The sequence below is a fragment of the Vanellus vanellus genome (assembly GCF_965231255.1).
Source record: "Vanellus vanellus genome assembly, chromosome: 3".
NCBI lineage: Eukaryota > Metazoa > Chordata > Aves > Charadriiformes > Charadriidae > Vanellus > Vanellus vanellus.
Window position 1 is genome coordinate 30,140,919 of NC_138907.1, and position 23,915 is coordinate 30,164,833.

General features: G+C 37.8%; 1 protein-coding gene across 1 annotated transcript in view; it reads right to left on the bottom strand.

Moving 5' to 3' along the window:
* The window catches only part of THADA (THADA armadillo repeat containing), a gene marked incomplete at its 5' end in the record, with an annotated part of 163,830 nt that overhangs the window by 114,056 nt on the left and 25,859 nt on the right, over nucleotides 1-23,915 (bottom strand). Inside the window, 4 exons of the mRNA XM_082480800.1 lie at nucleotides 15,357-15,448; nucleotides 16,157-16,279; nucleotides 17,399-17,512; nucleotides 20,394-20,526. Coding sequence (XP_082336926.1) covers nucleotides 15,357-15,448; nucleotides 16,157-16,279; nucleotides 17,399-17,512; nucleotides 20,394-20,526 — 462 coding nt within the window. The remainder of the gene's footprint in view (nucleotides 1-15,356; nucleotides 15,449-16,156; nucleotides 16,280-17,398; nucleotides 17,513-20,393; nucleotides 20,527-23,915) is intronic.

Sequence of the window (23,915 nt, forward strand, 5' to 3'; positions counted from 1 at the left end):
GCCATCTTTGTGCATAATGACTGTGTGAATTATTTAACTGCATTTAAAAAAACCCAAACATTTAAGAACAAAACCATGGATGTTGCAGTGTTCTTTTTTAAGCTGTGCTGTACACTTAAGAGAATACCCCAGGAGATTAAAATTCTGCTGTGACACTGGGGCATATGTATCATTTTACTGCAACATGTGTCAAAGATTACCTGCTTCTGTTCTTTCATTTATTTTTCAGAAGAACTGAACACTTTATAACCTTGTATGCTGCTTTTAGTAACTGACATGTTAAAGAACATTTGTAGTAAATATGTTCATATTTGAGTTTGGCATAGGTGAGATTTAGAGACAATGAATCTTCTGAGGGCAGCAAGGGTCTCTGGTACTCTTTTTGAACATAAATACTGCTAACATCTCAGGTCAACTGACAAATACATGGCCAGATCTGCAACAGGGAAAAAAATAAGAATATTTTTAAAAAGGAAAAATAAAACTGGAATGTGATAAAAACAATATAGACAGATGCTTTTAGAGAGATCAAGACCAAGAATGTAGTTTTCATGAAATCATGTAAATCCTCTTTTAATTGTCTCCTGTAAAATCTACTACAGAAATTATCCTAATTGTCTCCTGTAAAATCTACTCTTGCTATACCAATCCTTACACTGGAATCATTAACCCTAACATGTCAAATGATCCTTTATGTTAAAAAGCAGTAATGCAGAAACAGAATCCAATTTAATCCTTGCACTGCAAAGACAATTGCTGCTGAAATAATTTAAAAACCGGGACTGAATTTGACAAAACTGTCATTCAAATGTCATTTATAAAACACATTTTACATATTTGCTTCTTTTGCCTTCATTAAACTATGAAGAAAAACCACACAGTGCAGCTGAACTAGACTTAACTAGACTAGTTTTCAATTTCCCATTTTGACATTCATGTTCTCTCTGACCCTTATTACTTGTTAAGTAGTTAGATCCTGTCTCAAAATATATTTTTATTTCCCTATTAACAAAGATATACTTCAGAAGCATAAACTTAAAATACATGGAAAATGTTTTTTTTCAACTGCACAAAGAAGATCATGAACCGAAAAAAAAAAAAGTACGATGTTGTTTTATACTGGGGTTATGGTAAAGACCAAAGCTAATTCAGTTATGCTTTAAGAATGAAATGAATTTTTTGCTCCTTAAATAGCACTAAAGAATATGACAGTCAGCTGCATTTCATGACAGGACAACTAGCAGTAAAAAAGGTACAGAAAACAGAAATTATCCTAACTGAAGGGGAAGAAAAACTCAAAGAATTTACCACATTCATCTCAAAGGATAATTCCTTATCTTGGATTTTAGAACATAGCAAGACAGCATAATATTATACAACTAGGAAAGCAAATTGGCAACATTTTAAATTATTTTAAAGTGCTGGTAGGGAGAACGATTCAGAAAACTACAGACCTTTATTCTGGCCTCAAGAATATACAGAAATTTACAGAAAAAATAAACTTGAAAAAGAGAACAGTTACAGATAATGGAATAAGATAAAGTGGAATGAAGTGCAATGTGCAAAACCGTATAGAAACTAGATTGTGCCAACCTAACCCATACCTTATCCAAGAACAGTAAAACTATTTCTAGACAAAGGAAACAAATAAGTTCTAGTCACACAAGTCTCCTGAATGTTATCTCAACAAACGAAACGTTTGAAAGCTGCAAATTTTCTACTCAAAATTTGTTTCTAAGTAAAATGCAGGGCAGCTCCACCTCAGAGCAGAGATCCAGTTCTCATATGCTTCCTTCACAGCTAAAAAACCCATGGGCTTTCTGTGAGACACAGAAAACAGCAGGAAGCAATATCCTGCAATGTAGTCTGAGGAAATATCTACATGAGGTCCATGGTGAAACTACAGTTTTAGTTTAACAGATTAAACACTAGTGTAATCTCTATGAGTGACAGTAAAATATGTGACACGCTGCAATTTACATAGGCTATTAGATAAAATGGGTAATTTAGAGAAGGAACAGGACTTAAAAAATACCCCAAAAGAACATGTTTCAAGTCAGTTATTCAAGTCAGATGATTAGGGGACTGGAACATCTTTCTTGTGAGGAAAGGCTGAGGGACTTGGGTCTCTTTAGTCTAGAGAAAAGATGACTGAGGGGGGATCTTATTAATGCTTACAAATACTTAAAGGGAGGGTGCCGGGGGGATGGGAGCAGTCTTTTTTCAGTGGTGCCCAGTGATAGGACAAGAGGTAACGGGCACAAACTTGAACATAGGAAGTTCCATCTTAACATGAGGAGGAACTTCTTTACTGTGAGGGTGGCAGAGCACTGGCACAGGCTGCCCAGAGGGGCTGTGGAGTCTCCCACTCTGGAGACATTCAAAACCCACCTGGACGCCGTCCTGTGCAACCTGCTGTAGGTGACCCGGCTCTGTCAGGGGGGTTGGACTAGATGATCTCCAGAGGTCCCTTCCAACCCCTACCATTCTGTGATTCTGGGATTGGTAGACCTAATCTGTTGTCGGGACCAATATTATTATTAGTTTAATTGAAGACCATAGTAAAAGAGTACACCAATGAAAATCCATCAATGAAACAAAAGTTAGGAGGCATTGTCTGTAGAAAGGGAAAGTGAAAACACTGAAACAAAACTCAGTTATCTTGAGGACCCAAATACTAGAAGGACATGAAATTAATAGCAGATTAAAAGACTGCATATACGAGGACTAATTAAAAAATGTGTTACAACTTAGGAGCTCATCAGCTGGAAATAGCAAAAGGATTCAAGCATATTAGTCGGTACCTTGGATCCCTCACCAAGAGGACAAAGACAAAGGGCAAATATGATTCCGTAACACATCAATCTTGATACAGTCAGTATGGACAAGGAAGTACTAATGCCACTCACCAGCAATCGGGTAGGACATAAACGGGAATAAATCACAACTAATTAACTTCCAGCTAAGAGAGGTGCTTAAAAAAGGCCGCTCACATGACCAAGGGAATAGAAAGCAAATTTGCTGAGAGGAGATTTAAAGACCTCAGCCTGTTTTGTCTGGCAAAATTAACACAGACAGGATACATGACTGGCATCCAGAAATACCTCAAGGGAAGCATCAGGAGGGAAAATAATTATATTTTAAATAAAGGACAATGCTGGCATAAGAACAAATGAATATTAAATGGCCATGAATAAATATACATTGCAAGTTAAGTTTCTAATGACCAAAGCAGCAAGATTCTTGAGAAATTTTACTTGGGAAGGTGGCATTCGGGGAGTCTTCCTGCAGAAACAGTGGGAAGAAGCAAACTTTTTAAGATGTGACTTGATCAGTTTATAAAAGGAACAGCATAGCAAGCTTGTTTATGAAAAGAATTGAGTGAATGTACCAGCAGGACCCTTACTACCATATGCTCCTGTGATTTTGTGACATGCTGATCTGTATGGAAATTCCAACCCTTTCTTAAAGTTGCACACACGCAGTTCAACTGGTGCTGAACTGTTACTGATAAGAATTACATAATGATTAGTAACTGGTAATTTGCAAATCTCACCCTAGATGTCACCAATCAGACTAAGACTATATGCAAGCAGGTTCCAAAATTCATACTGAATGAGTATGGAAAAATTTCAGAAGTTCCAGGCACTCATCGATCACTCCTAAAAACTTCCTTGTGTTTCACTCCTCTTTAAACAAAGTTGAAGTCTGCAGTGTTTCTGAAAGGGTGAACAGGTGGCTCACACCTTCTTAAAAAAAAAAAAAAAAAATCTCAAAAAGAACAGCAGGTTTCACTTGACTTAAGAAAGGAGAAGCAGAATCTTAAATATATCCTAAGACGACCCCATTATGGTCAGCTCATGGAGGTAACCTGCAAATTCCAGGGCAAGCACCATTAGCTGGAGTTTGGGAAGAGAGCATACACACTACTGAAAGGCTCCAAACTTGCCATGTTTCAGAGTTTCACGTTCATAAAGTAGTAACTGACAGAGAAACCAACCTAAAGAAAATGGTCCATAAATGCACAGAGAATCCAAGAGTCTGGTGAGCATTCAAATAGATGAAACTCAAACAGATTTGCAACAACTGATAAAACAATTCTTGTAATTTTAAAATCATTCTTGGAAACTGTTCTTTCTTATTTCTTAGGGAAAGCAGTTAAGCACCGTTTTTATTAAGGCAGAAAACTTTAAAATGGACTAGAAAATGCTGTACTCAAACAGATTCAGCTTCACTCAGCTTTCTCATTTGGAAGCTGAGAGAGTACAGCTTGGATGAACAAGGCATTTGGGCTGGACCACCAGGACCAAAAGGTATCAATGGTTCAGTCTTTGGTTGTTGGCTGCTAACCAGTGGAATACTCTGTGGGTCAACTCTTGGGCCCCTATATCCCTCAACATTTTTATCAAAAACTTGGTTGATGAGATAGAAAGCACCCTCTGCACATCTGTGGACAGCACTGAATTAGTGGGAGTGGATGAAACACCAAACAGTAGAAGTTCAGTTTAGACAGACCTTGAGAAACTTGAGGCTTGGGCCAACAGAAACCTTAGGCCGTTCAACAAGAAGAACACAAAATTTTGCACCTGGGCTGAATAACCCTGAGCATCACCACAGGCTGAAAAACAACTGGCCCAGTAACAGCCCCACGGGAAAGAACCTGGGGGTTACAGTGGATGCCAAGCTTGGTATGAGCCAATGACATGTCCTCACCGCAAACAAAGCAAACCACACACTAGACTATGTTCATTAGGATGAATGCAGCAGCAGATCAAGGGAAGTTATCACCCTCCTCTACTTGGCACAGCAAGGCTGTACATGGAATCCATCCAGTTTTGGGTTGCCAGGTTCAGAAGAAACAGGAGAGGGTCCAGCAAACAGTGTCTCAGATGGACAAGGCCTAGAGTACATGCCCTGTGAGAAAAAGCTGGAGGAGTCAGGTTTGTTCTGTTTGACAAAGAGGAGGCCCAGGGAAGATCCAACAGCAGCCTACACCCACTTGAAGGAATCAAAGATTAGAGAGCCAAACTTCTTGCAGTAGTTGCAGACGGCACAGAAAGGACCAATGATCACAAAACATAGCTTGGAAGTTTTAAATTGGGCATCAGGAAAAAAATTTTGCACTTAGAAAGGGAGTGAAGCATTAGAACACGTTACTCAGTGGTTGTGAAATCTCTGTCCTTGGAGGTTTTTAACTCATCCAAAGCCACTGCTGACCTGATCTAGAGCTGCTAACAGTCATATTTTGAATGGGAATCAAGGAAACAAGATCAAGAGATCCCTTTACAGTTTCTATGATTCCACTTAGCTACTTCCCACTCCAGCACCATGGTTTTAACCTTGTCTTCTTAACAGATCACTGTTTTTCTTGCCTTCATGTATTTGCTGACCATCACTAGCTCCTGCAATTACAGTAAACAATAGCTCCTGCTAACAACAACAAAATTCTTCATTTACCTGTTTTTTAGTAAGTTAGTAACTTAGTCTTCAGTTCAGCACAGAGTATTATTTTTGCCACAATGTACACTAGTATTTAAATTAGCTTGATGTGAAATAAACATAACCACTTAAAATTTTGTTTAATTCAGAAATAGTACATATTTATGAAAGCTCTTCATCAGCAGTCCCTCTGCATGACAACCAGAGAATCATCACTATTATTACTAAGAGACAGAGACAATAGCAACAGACAAGTTCCTTTGCTTCAGATAATTTTGTTTCAAAGAACATACCTAAAAGTTAAATTCCTGAAATCGCATCGTGCCTCAGGACACATGGCAAGCTGCTTTCAGATGAACATTTCACATGTATAAGAGAATTTTAGCATTCCCACAGAAGACAAAATGGCCGTGTAATTTTGGGGGGAGGCTTGAAAAGCCACAAGGAAGCTTGGAAAAAAAACACCTGTAAAAAAAACACTGGTGCAATATACCAGCTAATAAGCCCAAGAGCAAGGGTAGAAAAGTTTACTTGTTTTTCTAGACCTACCTAACATGATACAAGACACCTCTTCAGTGACAAGAAGGGACAACTCTTCTATAACCACATCAAGTTAGTTACAGAAAACAATTCAGATTTCATTTTTACCCCACATGAAATGAAAAACGCTATGAAAGGGAAAGAGGAATCATTATAAAGATGTGGGGTTCGCACCTTCAATCAAGATGCGGTGACTTTGCACCTTCAATAAATCTAACATTTGTTTTGTTAGGAATTAGAAAATACTTAAATCCCAGAACAGTAAGCAAAATAGTTTAAGTTCACTGACTTGAAAAAACATTCTTTTATGCTACAGAGCCTTAAAATAAATACTTACAAGGAACTCAGAATATGCCACTGTATCATGGTTTTCATTTTCCTTCAGATAGAAGTGCTAGAATAAACATTCTTACTAGTTTACGTTGCTGTGTTTTTATGAGGTTAATAACTGAACTGTCAATCAAGGCCTGTATAAATACAGTAGTTAAATACCTTCTGCTTGAGAAGCACTTTTATTTATAGGAGAGCTAGCCAAGATTTCCAAAGGACTGCATGGTCTGGTTTGCTTTGATCTCTTTTAAGTACAAGTTTCTGTATACCTCTTGTTTTGCTATTTATTATACCCTTTGTGTAATCAGGTACGGAAAGAGCACCTGTGTAGAACAAAATACTTCAGGAAAAGTGTGACTGAGAGGAATAATTATGCAACACACAGTTTACTAAAATAATTTGTGAAGTCCTTTTCCGAGAGCACTTTTGTTGCCATACTAGCAAGAGAAGTAAGCGTACAATGGGCTCAGAATAAAAATAGGGGAACATCACTTAAACCAAACATCACAGATACAACCTGGTACTTATATCAACACATTAATCAACACTCAACTTTGATATGCATGCATATAAAACATAGTTTAAAATAAATTATATATTTTACAGATAATATATAAAATGCCTATTTTAAACCAACTTTCTTAAAGTTGAGCTGTGTATATGCATAAGTGTGCACATGTGTATATGTACATACATATGCACGTATACACACATAAATAAAATTAAGAGATATTGTGTACATATCTTTAGAAAGTCTCCAAGAACTCTGTTCAACCACTGCCTATATAACTATTATCTTTAATCTCTTACCACAAATTTAGCATTGTGAATTTTACCTCCAAACAACCCACACACTTTCTCTCTGCCTGGCAGTATTATGTGAAAAGTAACTGCTTTTCAGTCAGCATGGTGAAGTTAATGAATAAGGGATGTGTACATTATGCATGGAACAAAATAGAATAATTATATCAATTCATATTAATGAAAACTTTTATCGCTACAGCAGAAACTAAATTATCTACTCGTGTGGTTAGGTTTACAGTAATTTTTGTTTCATCGAATGCACTTTACTCACTCAGTAGAAACAAATCTTAACATTATGCCCCTAATTTATTTAAAACAAATTAAGGGACTGAAGTTACCTCAGGGCAACACATACATTTTTCAGGATGTTTCACTTTGGGTAAACTTTCATTCACGTCACTTTAATATGTTCATCTTCCTATTTTCCAGCTCTGACTTAAACCAGCATGTTATGAAGATCCTCCCTGTTCAGGAGAGCACAGATACATATTTGCACACCAGTGCTTTAAACATGTGTTTAAGTCCCAAAGATTTCACTGGGACTTGTGGGTTAACATTTTTCTGACTCTGTATATAAACAAATAAAACCTTGAAGTAAAAACGGTTCTGTAGATTTTAGGCAAATATAAGTAGATACACACACTGTGTTCCTAAAATCAGCAGAAATCATATAGACACAGAGCATCCTCAACCTCAAGAAGAGTCCATATTTTCTGCTATAGACGATTTTAGATAGTTTTAGATTAGACTTGTAAAGCTAGTAGAATAATTGAAGCAATAACACAGAAGGAAACAGATTTCTTTAGGAGCTTGTTTTCAAGTTGTGTCTGTTTCTGCACAAAGCTTTCATAAATTTTACCTTCAATTTACAAGTTAATAGCACCTTATGATCATTATTCCTATTATTAAGGCACTTAGAAATAGGAAGCCTGTTCAAAATTATGTTTAAACAAGCATATTGTTATTGAACTATTAATCAGTAAAAGCCGTAACGGTTATCTGAGTCAGCCTGAACTTTTGCATGTTTTCTTGAGACAGTTCTGAGATTAAGTCTTCTAAATCTGTCAATGTCAGTAAAAAAAAGAACCAGAGCATTAAAAACAAAAAAGTTGAGCAAAATAAATGTGGCCTATTTTTGGCAGACAGAAGGGAGAGGGATTTCTTTTTAACAAAAACAACCCCCTCACAAAACAATGTACTGCACCAAATCCTTAATAACTACTTCGCAATCATTCACTGGAACAACTAAGGTTGCACAGAGGGAACAGGCTGCAAAACATGGCACAGAAGTAGCTAGAGGAAAAGGATCAGGGGCATTTAAACGGCTCCGTCATCTCATGAAACCTCACTGCCACTGACCCAGTATTTCAACTGAAAAGCTGCAACAGACCAAGATTGCCAGAGAAAATCCACTAGGGAATCACTAACAAGATCCAAGATAAAGCAATCCCAACCCTTCCTTCCGCAGCATGCAGTCCAAGAGGTACAGAGCTCAGAGGCCAGTTTTGTGAATCCGGCCGTACTTGCATCTCCCTGCTGGAGCCAGGACGAGAGGCTCAGCACTCTGATGCCTCGCTGCTGCCCTTCCTGCAGACCATCGCTGTGGTCAGCATCCTCTCACGCGTAGCTGTACCTCAGCTGGCACACAGCACTTATGACAGTGGTGTGTCTCCAAGTCGGCACCGAGCATTTACGGGGCTAGAGTCACCTGAGTATCACCTCTAGTGAAATCCCGCTAAGGGCTATCTGATTTTGACACTGATGTGCCATTACAACTTGACCACATTAGCGCCACCAAAGTTTCTTTAGGCTTATCCCAAAATAGTACTGGCCACTTCTCTGTGAGCACCACAGACCCATCTCAGAAGGCCTATCTGAGCCCAGTATGATGCACTGCAAATGTCTAATAAAGTTGCTGTTAAGACTGACAAAACATCATTGACCTAAGGCAGATTTTTCAGCTGTTGTTAGACATAGTGGAAGCGTTAGCCTGCCAGAAATGCAACACTCAACAGGAATCATGTACTTACGGTGTATGTTATATACTTTAACCTACAACTTGGAGTGGCTTAGTGAAAAGGAAGATAATACCAGATTCATTTAATTTAGCGATAATATGAAAAGAGAGGTTTGCATTAGAACATTCAATTTGCAGTGTTTTCCTCTAACCCTTCACAGTGTAAAATGCAATCATTTTTGGTCTTAAAAACCACAATATTCACACAAAACCTTAATGTTAAAGCACATGTCCATTTAGGAGAAAAAAAAAAGTCAACTTAGTGTTTTTCAAACTTAATTTGGTTTTACTCAGTGACCTTCAAGTGTGCAAGCAACCACTTACTGAGAAGTTTGGAACACTCAACTTGCAATAAAAACAAAGCAAGCAGAGGGCAGTAGTGCATGTTGACTGCCTCACAGCCAATTGTGCATCTTCAAAACCTCTTCATATCTACATAGTTTTCATCATATTGTAATTAGAAAGATTAACTTCAAGCACTTGGAAAGGAGAAAGTTTTGATAGTCATCAACATTTACTGAGAGCTATCCATGAAAATAAAGACTTAAAGAAGTACTATGTAGATGGCACTTAAAGTTGTTCCTTTCTTTTCAACTATACCTAAACCAACAATGAGAGCATGGCAGCATTCATACTCAATTTCCTCACAGCATGAATATTTACTCCACAGAAAATGTGTGTTAAGTTGACAGCTAAGTATTTTTCTGCATATGCATTTTCCCTTCACTAGAGTCTAAATACACAGGAGCCTCCCCTCTCCCAAAATGCAAATATATACACCAGTGACTTCATGTAAAAATCACCAGGTTGCACTGTACCATTTCAGCCTTGGTTAAAAAAATGCTTTTTAATCACAGAGTCAAAGTTTTTCCTTCCTGAAACCTCCCCCACCAAAGTGAGAAGCTAAGGGAATTCTTACCACCCCACATACTTTCTTTTAACCCCAGCCTCTGGTTATTCTTTCTGAGGACTTTGCAACATTTATATTCTAACTCAAAAAAAATCCGTTTTCAGATAAGCCGGGATGATCCTTTTTTATTACTCTGAAGACTAAAGCTTGTCCTAAGTCAAATGGCAAATTGCCTCAAAGGCAATTTCTGATCATGCTCATCCTTCAAAAAAAAAAAAGAAAAAAGTAAAAAAGTCAGAAATACCAGGTATTTGATGAGAAGAGTCTTGTCTAGTAACAAGCAATAGCAGCTTTAGTTTGCACTAGACTAGAGACCAAAAAGGTGTTCGATATATATGTGTGTGCGTATAGCACTGGACTACAGACCACTGGTCTATACTCCAGTATTACATATCTGCCTATATATAGTGCATATATAGACAATATATAGGACACAAATATATGTGTGTGTAAGAGTTTATGTGAAAGTATCACTATTACTACTGTGACTCATTTGGGCAGAATAGAACTCCTCTATGATGAGAAATTAGAAATTTAATTACATTTCAAAATTAATTTCAGTTAACTTTATATGTAAGTTATTTTGACTTTCATGTACAGATCTGCATTAACTATCCCAATATATATGCCATTTTATTTTTAGAATCTCTTCATCTGAAGACATCCTCATTTTTCACGTGATGAATACTGGAGCCTACAATCAACTAGAGCAAACATTTGCTTTACATGATTTGCAATCTGTAGCAACACTAACAGGAAAGAAAAATACCCGTGAACAAACCAGAATGATTAACCATACACTACACCCCAGCTTCTTGAAAAGCGCACAGAATCAGCAAACCTACATTGTAAATTGACTGCACAAGAAAACTGGAAGGCAGGCCACGGCAGTCCCTCTCCAGAGCCACTGCTCTGGCGGAGGGCAGGCACCTGCAGCACCGGAGCCAGCGCTCAGTGGCAGTGGGGCCTGGGGACAGGTTGGAGCTGACAGCACGGTAGCTAGGCAACTTAGGATATAGACCTAGCATCCTTCAAGTATGAAGTGACAGGCTAAACTAACATAAATAGTTGTGCCGTGAAGGGCTTGGTGAAGGGGTGGCTATTTCCTCTAAAGGACGCTGTGATCTATCTATGCAGAGCACACTTTCTTTAACCAAATATAAATGGGCTAATTGCAAAGATTACTTTCCAGCCCTTCCTCACTACAGTACTTTGTATTTATGTGGTTAGAATTCCACTCCAAGTCCTGTAGATTTGAAATTATCATAACATTTAAGAAAATTATGTTCCCAAATCAAGAATACAAAAGCTAAACTAAATCCCTCTATAAATAAGTGTTAACGGGACCATTTTTAATATGTCAATTACCTGGAATTCAAAGTATCATTTAGCCAAATATACACATACACACAAACACTGCTTACAGAAGCATTAGAAGTTTTGATACAGTCTTTCTCAGAACGAGAGAACCCAGAGAAAACTTTGTTTCTAATTTTCTTTTCACTAGAAAGAGAAAGTTCAACCTGTATAGTTGCATGGACCAGTATAAACAGTCTTCACACAACTTCTATCCCTTCTTCTTGCAAGAGCTGCATACAGTTGTTATTTTTAAAGTATTAACTTTCCAATTCATTATTTCCTTGCCCATGCTAAAATTAAAAAGATGCATCAACATTTAATGAAAACAGGATAGGATTGCATCTCCTGTAGAGCATGACATAAGAGTAGTCCCTTCAAGTTTCCAGTGAACCCGTAAGAGTGAAGTTTGGCATCAGCCCAGAGTTCTGCTCAAGAAACCCCTCTCCTTCACTGCTCCAGTTCTCCACTCCCCAGCTGTGCCAATACAGCTGTTGCAAACATGTTGCAGATGACCCACAGCACAGCCCCACTGACAACTGAACCAGCACAACCGAGCAGCATGAGCCATGATGTGTAGTTGGTGATTTCTTCAAAAATACAGACCAAGTTTTCAGGGAACAGACCTTCTCTAGCATAATCTAGTATTGCCTTGCCCTCAGATTTAGAGAGGCAGTTCTGGCTGACATTCCTAATGCCCGTTCAACGATCACAAAGCCCAACTCAACATGCTTTCTTGCCTCTGTCCTCCAGTAGAGATGGCCACTGCAGATGTAATTTAAAATTTCTGTCAGTAGACTCAAGCATCCCCTCACTCTCTTTGTCATAGAGCAAGGAGGCCCTTTCACACATTTGTTTACTGCAAACACCCAAAATGACACAGGGATGTTGGGGGAGGGAGGGGGGACAAACAAAAAACCAAAACCCAGAAATGAAAACAAAACCCCAAACCCATCACTCTTTTACATATGCCTGGAAAAAAACATTAAATCAGGTTACTTTTCAGACATAGGTTATAGTTTATTAAGTCATTCAATCCAGTGCTTCACAACTGATCAAGATCATCAAATAATGGACCATCACTGTGCTGGCACTACATAAACACCCCAGCTGCAAGGCAATTATAATGTACAAAATTAACATAAATAGGGAATGGAACATAACATCAGCAGACTAAAAGCAGCAAAAGACACAACAGGCCTATAATTTTTGTTTAAAGGACACTATATGTGAATTTTTAAAGGAGATAAGAGGAAAAAAAGGGAAACATAACACAAAGTATGTTAAAGGAACGTAGCAGTAGTGTTAAGTTGCAAGTACTGTTCCAACAAAGCTTTTTTCTGGAAGTCTACACAAACTCTCCACCACCCCAATTATATCAGTTTCATAGGAACTCTTCCTGAGAAAACAACCAGAAAGTCCATCCTCTTTTAGACAGATGCCCAGAATAGTCCAACAACAAGGTAACTTCCTGCTGGCACAGAAAAGACAGATTTAAACCCCTAATCTAAAACCCGGCAAACTGGAAACCTATACAAGGCCCTAATGGCAGCATCAGAGAGTTGGTCTCTGTCCACAGACCGCCCCTTAATGCCATCAGAACATCCTGCAGGTAACACAAGCAGCAGCTCAAACCCAGATCACTTTCACACAAGCTCCTACAGATGCAAGCTGCTAAAACGCTAGTGCTTTTGAAGTAAACTGCTACGTTTAAAAGTGGGGGGGGGAAATTACTCTGCTTTAATACACAAATTCTGTGCCGGCAAAACACTACACAAAACAAGTTTAGAGCTCCCGAAGAGAAGTGCCCAAGCAAAGCTGTACCCCAGTGATGTGGCTGCAGGGAGCTGTGCAGCAACGGTGACACCTCGTGGTGCCAAACCACTGAAACACAGATGTCTTCCCCAAACACAACCTACCTTTAATCCACCGCCGGTGTTCAGAGGAAGAAGCTTTACAAACAAAACATCATTCTCTTCCTAAACCAGTATCTCCCGTAGAGATAGGAGTCAGAAACTTGAAATCAAATCTCTGCCTCTGTTTTCATACCCCCTGTCTCTCACTGGCCTGCCTTTAGAAGTGTTTTCCCATTCCCTGTTTCGTGGTATGGACAACTGCATCCGAGGAAACAGTAAAACTGACTATGTACAAAGTTTAATAAAAAGCTGCAAAACGAATAGCAGAAAAAAAAGAAGCCAGCCCAGCTTTAACATCTTTTGGCCAAAATGACTACAAAGGAATTACTGTAAACAAAAAGCTTCAGAGAAGCAAGTTGATAGTGCCAGTTACATAAAAATTAACATTGTTTTTAATGAATTCAATTCAAATGTATAAAAGTTTACTTTCTGGTATCTCCCATCCCCAACAGCTGCTGAAATGCATTACTTTCTGCAACTTCACAAACAGAAACCTCACATTACATATCTCATCACACTGCATGTATTTGAGGAGTCAGTTTGCCTCCCCACTGCAGAGGTTAGCGTGAAGGTTTTCCCTAGGATACAAGCTTATAAAAGCTGAAGTACATCTTTCTTTGACTAAATGCTCGATATCGAAATTTAAAAAAAAACAACTTTAAGTGTTGTTACAAAAACAAAGTGAGAAGGCAAGAAATGAGAAACACCTTTTCTGCTTGGGTTTCAGGGGTTATGGGAGTGAACTCAAGGTTTGGGTGAGAAGTGATTTGGGTTTACAACAAAGCAGGGGTAATTTCACTCAATAGGGGAGATAATACTTCTTCCCTAAAAACAATTTGAAATGTCATCTAGGGGAAATCTCCCCCCAATCTCCCACCTGTATTTATTCCTCACATTTATACGTGCATAGTATGTAATTTTCAAGTGACACCTGAAGCAAAGTATTTTAAACAGCTAAAATGGCATCTATCTATTATCTAAAAGATGAAAGACTAGTATTATCCCAGCACATTTAGTTTCTCATAACGTGCATGAAAATTATATTAGCTACATAGATCAACACTAAGGAACCACTGTATAATGAGTAAAACAGATGAGTAGAAGTTTTGAAGGTAAATTGTAACAATTGTTTTCTTTCAGAAATTGCGTACCTTGTCTGTGATTTGAAAACCCATTAGGAATTACTGAAACAGTTACCATAATATCCATAGTGTGATCCACAGATGGCCCTGCAGACTCACCCAGAAATATTTTTTTATGAGTTTATTCTGCACCAGAGTTATTTTTGCGTATTTTCACATCCCTATTAGATCAAGAACCTCAGCTACAGAGCACAGGGCACGGGCATGCTTCATTTGCTGCAGAAGCTAAAGGAAGGGGCTGAAGGCCAAAGAAAACATGGGGGTGCTTGTGCACTAACTGGAGGGCACAGAGAAACAGGAATCCTCAGGACTGGGGAGTTTTAACATAAGAAAGTGGAATACTAGAGGATCTGGAGCAGGACCATGGAGTTCAAGGGCAGGAACCCTTGGAAGAGAAGCAGCTTCACAAGCTGCAATTTTTGAAGCTAAGGAGAAAGAGACATGAAAGAGGGAGAGGCTGTTCTGGAGTAAGAGGACTAAAGGGAAAAAAAATACCTCGAATTAGTAGAGGTGAGATTACCTCCAGGCCTGCTCTAGAGGAAAGGGAACACACACGTGACCTTTGCCCCTCTTCTCCTTCACCTCGCTCTCTTTGTTACCAAGACCAACAGGGCTAGTTTGCACCACAAGAGAGACTGGGCATTTGGAAGCGTCACTGGTACCAAAACCTCTCAGCAACTTTCCCCTTCTGTGAAATTGCACGAGTACAAATTAACTCTCAGCACTTAACCGCAGATATTTTTGCACTTACCACTTATTTCTTGGCAGGGCAGCTTAAGCAAAGCTAGATGTTTTTGTAACATCATGATTCAAATATATCCATAAAGCAAGCAAAATTTTCAAATTGTTGTTGGCTAAGGTCATGTTTTGCAAACTTACAATTGGTACCAAGTGAAGCTCACCTGTTTTTTTTGGAATTTTCATCTTTCCCTCTTTTAACCCCAAAAATTCTTGTAATCAGAGCACTAAAAAGAAGTGTAGATGAATTTCTTACCTAAAGGAAAAAGAAAAGAACATGAACTATGTTTTAAAAAATCCCTTTGAAATGTACTAATTTTTTTTAAAAACAGCCACTAATGAAAACCAAAAAAGTAAAACAGCTGAGCGAAGAACAGAGCATGCCTACTAGTAGTTCAGAGGTCAGCACATGGAAACAATTAATTCATCTTTTCTCTTAATCAAGATGGCACTAAGAAAATTCAGATTTTTTGGACATGTTTATCTTTAATACAAGGGATACATCCAGATTTCTAGTGGTTCGAAGTATTCACATTTACCCATGGCAGATCATAAAATTTTCTATGTTAATATGCCACATGACATACTTTGTTTTTCAATAAAAGATAGTAACAGTGAGAATGAAAGTAAACGCACTCCTTACTAGCTAGGTGCACTGATTCAAAATTTATCAGACAGATACATTTTTATCTATAAGGTTATATTTGTCCCTACTTTTTGTTCCTGATGTTTTGTCAATATCAGCGCTTCACATTAAAGAAAAATGAAACAAAACCAATAAACATGACCAAAATTATGAGTTCTCTGCAGGTCTACATTATTCTTTACTGTACCTTAAAATATTACACCAGGTAACATTCCAGAAGCCGCAGTACTGCCATTTATAAACACGACCAAAGCTTCACTGAATAGCTACACTCTATATCCTGTTACATTAGAGAAGCAAAATTAAGAATTAACTTACTGCCCAGACAGGTGACATAAAACCTAGAATTGCGGCTTGTATTCCATCTGCAACATAAGGCATGATGTTTTCACCTAAACGTGTATCCCTAAACAGTGCTCGAAGAATATTTAAAGCATGAACCTGTGGGCATAGAAGTATAAGAAAAATATATATTAATTGGAAAAGTATCTTAAATATGTGTTAATTGCAGCAATGAACATGCAAAACAAATAAACCATATGCACATTTACACCACTTTATTTCCATATTCAATACAAGAATAGTGCTATTAACAAATATATTAAAGTGGTGAAGCAGTAAACACTGTTAAAAACAATTACAGTTTAAATATATTCCTCTAACGAGTACAGTCCAGAATTGCAAGCGAAGGCCAGCATTCTTTTTTCCTTAGCTTATCATGGCCGTAAAAATAACTTTCAAAGTTTAGAATCATCTTTTCCAACATTCTTGACATGCTGTAGATACTGTGAGAAAAAATAAACTACAACTCACAGGAGGACAATATTAAGCTAAAACTGACAGCCAGGCTTGCTTCACCATATGGCGCATTTTCTGATACTTCTCTGCTCTCTGTAGGGGAAGGTGGTAGTAATCTGTATAGCTTCACAGACTTTGACAAGGCTACTTAAATTTATGCCAGCAGAAGATCTGGCAGAGAGATTAGAACATACTTCTATGTATCGTCAACAAATTATAGCTTGCACTTACAAACAGAAAGATTAAGTATTTGACAGCAACATTTTGAAGATAAAGATCTTGACTTTAAAATAAAATTTTTATGCATTCCAAATGTATATATTTAAGTTTTAGAAGTTACTAAGTAAGCCTAAAATCACTTTTCATGTAGTACTTTACAGTATGCAATATGATTTATGCAACGCATTTATTTACTCTAAATGTAAACAAATACTTGCTTGTTAATTTCCTTGTAAAAAGGAAAGTACTCATCTATTCGTTTAGAAATAGATTACAAGGAGTAAACTGATCATATCAATTAAAAATGAATATGACTATTTGCTGTGCTAGAAAAAACCTATTAAATTATGCCAAATACATTTTTTAGTATCTTATGCACTTGCAAACTCCAGTGACTTCACAACCTCTGCACATGCAAACATATTTTAAAATCTAGCTATAGGTAATGAAAACAAAATATCTTTATTAAAAACACAAGTTTCCTTAACTGTTTGAGGTAACACAAACACTTTTTTGACATTCTGACGAGAGGCTGTATCTTACCTGTGGAATTATACTTGATGATTCATTCAAAGGTGCAGCTAAAGATATCAATTCTTTCATTGTCATTTTCAGCAAATCTGTTTTGCCCTTCTTTGGTTCTGAAGCTAACAAAGCCTACAGAAAGTTAAAAGAAAAAAAAAAATAATCAGGTGTTTCTAGCCATTTTTCTTTACTACCAGTTCTGCTCCACATTTGTATATTTACCGTATCACAGCCTAGCTTCTGACCATACACAAGGTCTAAAGAAAAATTTGCAAAAACTAAGTTTCAGTTTTAACTTAGTTTTGTCCAAAGCTTCTTAGCATCCAGTGTTCCAGTAAGAAAACTTTGCTCATGCACTATCCATTTGCCTAAGAAAATTTGCTTGTATCTAACAGATAATAATTTATCACACACCAAAAAAATGGTATTATTTATTACAGCTAAAGTATTTGCCATATTATAGATATTTACATTCCCTAGTACAGACATTTTTCTAATTTAATGACATACATATTTAAGATGACACGGGCTGGCCAAAGAATAAAACCTGGTTTGCAAAACAGGATAAAACAAGCAGCACATTTAAAGGACAGAAGAGATGCATCCATCTCCATATAGTAGTTGACTGGGTAGCACATCCAGCTGAGATTCAAATACTCTAATTTAGTACTCCAAAATTCCAAACTGGAGTTAAAATAGTCTTTCTCTGTCTATCTAGTAGCTCTTCTTGAATTTGTCCAACTTAGTATAACTGGATAACCATAAATCACTTATTTCTCATAAAAAAATTATTATCCATTTGTGTTTTGGGGCCCAGAGTCTGTTCAGCATCATTTCAAACAAGATATTTAATACTACTTTACATCACATAAGAACAACCAAATGGATCAACTGCAAGCCAAATGCAGTATAGAGGTTAGGCAGAAACCCAGAAGTATTCGCTGTCAGTTTATCAGTACCTTTAACAATGGCAGGAACACAGAAGGAAGGTAAAAAAAAGTATTCATGAAGTATAAAATAGAGGTGAACGAACTGAAGACTAAAATGTCATACCCTAAAAGTGTTAAAGCTGTAACTAGTATTTTCCCACATTTTCCTCACCCACTAATTGGAGTTGCACCTTTGACCTACTAGGTAATAATATTTCTATTTTAAATAGGTCATTTAAAATGCTCATAACCTTTAAAATTACATATTATCATTAAAACAGATGTGTTTTAGTAAAACAAGAATACATGTCACAGGAAGCAGATGGCAAGGAGACCACACCACATCTTGATTTTATGCATTAATAAAATAACCTTATTATAGTACTTTTAGAATATGCATTACAACTTGTCTTTTTATTATCTAAATGCAACGTGCTGTTTAAGGCTTAATTCATTTTACTGAGTGCTACAGACACATTCAGAACTACTGCCAAAGAACACTATCGCCTCTCTTAACAGTAAAATTAGAATTTAAAAAATAGATTATTTCAGACTAATCCCAATGTTGATTTCAAACCTTCTCATTAATTGACTAGACTAACTTTGTACTCTTTCAGAGCTGTCAAAATAGAAGCATCCGACCTGTTTATCCAAACAGCTATGGTGCAGCACAAGCTTTGCCACATGGACTCACTAATGTAGGCCAACTGCAGTCTGCACATGTCTTCTGCAACGGGATACCATTGGGTCCACCTAGTCCTTACATGAGACAGTGTAGCTTTGTACATTAAAAATCGATTCACACATGTTTGCTTTTTCACATTCTCAGGATAAATGCTAGCTAAATGTCCACTGGTTTCAAACTCTGTGCTGTGAATGGGGAAATCGGAAGACACAAAATCACCAAATTCATTTCATAGGCAAATTGCAGATATAAAAGGGAAAGATCTTTAACTGCTGAAATTGAAAAGGAAGAAGGTCTCTAAAACCAATGCCCTACTTCTGAGCTCTGCTGCCTAGCACACACACATCTAGTGAAGCCAGGAGCAGGCTGTGACTGACATAAGAGAGGTCAGACAGAAGCAGGCTGCCTCAACTTTCTCAGGGCAAATTTGGAGTGGAAAACAAGCAAGATGAATTATTCTGGCAGGGAAAGCATGCTCCCAGCAGTCCCTCAGATTCTTGGAACGTGCTGGAGACTATACTTCAGCAAGTGGAGAAAGTTACAAATTGTGTAGTTAATCTTGGACTCCTGTCTTAAGAGAAGTGGTTGAAAATTAAAATTATGGAGGTTAATTTAGGGGAAAGCAATCATGGCCACTTTAAGGAACGAAGGAATGGAAACAGGTGAAGTGTAACCTGCAGGACCAACTCTGCAGTGACTGACACCAATAGGATGCAGGTGAGCTGCTGCATACTATTGCAAGGCACTCGGTAGGAGGTCGTACTTTGAGCAGAGACAAAATACTGCCAGCCAGTACAGCCGTCAGTTCTGAACTTGGCAGAAGCTGGAGGCTGGGATGTGTGGAGCTGCTGGTAACATGGGGAGAGGGAAGACCGCAGGAGTGTAGCCCCACGCTCATGGATGTAAGTCTTCCATAACCTACTCATTCATTGCACTCAAGGCTGTGAGTCAACATGAGTTAGTGGGACTCTATTACTTGATCCTGCTTTATTACTGTTAAGTGGACTTCCCAAGTTCTTTGTATTATTTTCTAAGCCACCATTTTACAACTCTATGATGGTCTGTTCCTATTTTACCACCCTCCCACTTTTCATGGAAGAAGCACAGAGTTACATGGTTAACAGAGCCTTATTTAATCTGTGAATTTATTTATGAATTTGCCATGATTATTACAGCGGCCACACAGAGCCCAAGATCAGTCTTTTGAAATTCTCAAGAGTCAACAGAACAGCAGTGCCAAACATGGTGCAATTACATGTGGCTTCTTGGTTGCACAAAGGCAATCAAAGTCTGTATAAAAAAGAGTAACTGTTTGAATAAATTAAGAAAAATAAATATATAACTATTTACCAGAAAGGGCATAAAAAAAAAAGTCAGAGGTAACAACATTAATTGATACCTGTATGTAAAAAGGAATTCCCGCACTACGTCTGGTTGCACACAGTGTAGATGAAGGATTGCAAGACTTGATTTCTTCTAACACACAGCTTAGCCACTGCTCTGGCATCTTGCGCAGACTCTCACTGTTACATCTACACAAAACAAATACGTAAGAAACTAGCACAGAGTCAAAGAAAGCATTTAGTGATCGTAAGAAATATTTCTTACTATATATGACCATCTCCAAGCATATGCATAGATTTATTTTAAGAAATAAGACATATTAAAAAGGTACTGTACATTTTTCTAATGTTGGTACACATGATATTAATCCTATTAAGTGCCACTACGAAAAGATATTTCACTGAACAGGACTCTGCTTCAGCACTGCAACCATTATCTTGTACCAAGAACTATTATCCTGTTCTGGAGAAGAAAACAGACATATGCACATCAGTCACTGTGTAGGAAGTGACACACCACAAATTCGTATCTTTGTTGCCACACAGTAGCTCATGTGTGACCCTTACATTAGCTAACATATACAATTATGTTTACAAACATACAAAACAAAAATGAAGCCCCTCACAGTAAGTACATATTATGTAAATACGCCTGCAAACCTCGAAGCAGTAGAAGGAATGCAGAACAAGACATACTCCTCTTTTTAAAATACTATGTCAGTCAAACTTTTGGTAAAGCACCTAAATTGCTCTCCTATCATCAGATACTCCTCCTCTGCAGTTATAAAACTCAACACCGCCTGAAAGCAAAAGACTTCCAAGGACAAAGAGAACTCAAGTCTACTTCAATTGCTGGTGCTGATCTGTTCAATGAAATGTACCACATTCAGTGTGCAAGACCAGCTCATTAATCTTATGTCAATGTTCCAAAAGGATCATTCATTGTTACGAAAATTTCTATTAATGGGACATTGTTATTAAAACCTGTCACACTGGTTTGACAGGTGATTCAGAGTAGAAGAAAGAATTAATCACTGGGGGCAATGCAATTGCAATTATCTCAACCACACAGGACTTGCCTTACCTAAAAATATAAACTGTAATTACATTCATGATTAAGTAGGGAGACCTTACAGTAAGAATACAATCACGTTTTCTACCTAAGTAACTGAAATAATGAATTTAAAAGAAAAGCTAAATAGCAGCAGGTACTGATGTGAAAACCAAAATCTAACCGAAGGTCTACATCTACTCTCTCCTTCTTTACGCCCCCCCCTTATTAAAGCAAGAATTTATGTAGACTAAAAACCTGATACTGAACAGCAAGTGAGGCTTTAATCTGTAGTGAAACCCTCCTTTCCTTCTTTTACAAAATAAACAGAAAATTAGTAATGCAGAAAACAGAGGTCAAAGTGCCAGAGAGGTCAGCAGAAGACACAGCAGACTTCTTACTTTTCAGTAATTCCCTTGGGATTTCCACCACAGAGTTTCCTACACTGCTGCCAGGCCTTCTCCCCAGGCCTTCTCCCCATATTCTAAAGGCAGCATCTCTTCAAAACAGCAGCCAGCATGCAAACCATCAGTCCAGAACACAAGAGAAACATGGCTTCACAAGGGGTAAGTCAGTCACTTCATACCACAGCATGAAAGAAAGGCACTTCCTGCCTGGAGCCTGTGACGGAAGCAATCAAATTAATCTGGAAACTAACTGAGTTCTCTTTTCTTTGACTTTTCTCTTTCTGTTGCTGATAATTAGCTTTCCCTGCTTACTTTCAGGCCGTGTTCCTTTGCTTGCTTTTGGATACACAAGGAGGATGCAATGCCAGGTTTCAGACCACACAAAATTTCTCCTCTGTGGGTCTCTGCAGCTAGACTCTACTTCACAGTTCTCTTCATCCACATCAACATGTACTGCAAAAGCTACTACTTCTGATCATGTCTGCAGCTGGTCTTACCTCCATAGCTAAGCAGAATTTAAATGTCTTGGTTTAGTCATGCAAAGAACAGTGCTCATCTCTCTTCTGTATGTTATCTTAGTATTAAAACAAACATCCCACATGACATATTCACATCTGCTGTGGTGCAGAAGAACACAAAGTAAAGCATTAAGGAAATATTTAAAAGTTGCTACGTAGCACACTGAATATTTTATCCTTAAGTAAACTGAAGGGTTTTTCCCTTTTCAGTAGTAGTAGAAAGAGGAGACATATACTGAAATCCAATAAACTTCAGACTCCCTTAAAACACTATTGCTTTGATCTTGCCACAAGTAATTCCACCTTGTTCAGTCACCCACCAAGGCACTACTTTTTAAAAAAAGGTGAAAGAGTTAGTGCTTTAAAGTTGGAAACATTAGAGACTATTGACTTTGCAATGGAGATGACTACTCCCTTAAATTTGGCAGCTCCGTGTCTTTATGGTCTGGCAAGAAGAATATTGTCTTAAGAAGCAGGTGGCCCTACATTTTAAGAATAATGAGGCTTTACAATGTAAAAATGGTGGTCTCGAGCTCAAATGTCATTTTCCAGAATGAAATAGTAATTATTTTTACCAGCTCAAACAAATAGCTTTGATAATTAAAATATAACATAGTAACTTGATACACAAACAACTTCAGATGCAGTACAGTAAGTGTTTTCCCACAAATTTCTCTCTGTCCATCTGCCGGTTATAACAGTTTCATACGTGCCCAAAACCCTTTCTGTGGTCGGTATCAATGAGTACAAAAAGCCTGGCTAAAGCTAAACTCTTCTCCCTAACTCATACGGCAGTATTTTCTCCTATCCAAAAATAAAGGGTCGATCTTGGATTTGGCCTTCCTGGACATCAGTGGTGTGTGGCACAAATTTTACATGACCAGAAGCATTTTCTACATGGGTATATCCAGAATTCAATGTTCCAAATCACTGTAATCAGTCCCTATCTAGGGAAAAAGGAGTTTTCTTTCACTGTTTTTCTCCTCTCAATAGACATGTAGTAGTGTTCTTTTTCACATAAGTACTGTGATTCCTATTCTTTACAAAGCTAGTCCTTGGCACTTCTCAGACAAATAAGGAGACAAGAATCTAGCCTCAGAAACACATTATTATTCAAGGTATAAGTCATCCTTAAAAACGTCCACTTTTAAGAACAACTCCTTTGAAACTAGGAAGTCCTTCCACTTGCATCCTCCTTTTCCTAGCACCTGCTCTAAATGAAGCAAAATTTTCCAAATTATATAGGTGCATTGACAAAGGCGCTGGTTTAAGGTTTCTCTAGCAGTAAAGCAGAGCAGAGAGAACCTTGGAAGGCCTCAAAAATTTCAGAGACAAAGTACCATTACCCCTATCTCTCTCCTTCACCAAGCAGGAAGAGAAATGGGGGGGAAATATGAAGAGAGTTAAAAATAAACATAGCTTTGGACTGAGCAGTACCTTAACATTGTATCTTGTACTTCATTACATAGAGTACTTCCCAACCCTACAAGCATCACAATACAGTAGAACATTTTTCCCCCCCAGTTTCTTTCTCTCCATTTCAGACTCTCTCCTTCACATCAGTGATTACACTTTTGCGGAAAAGTTACTGACAATTCTAGC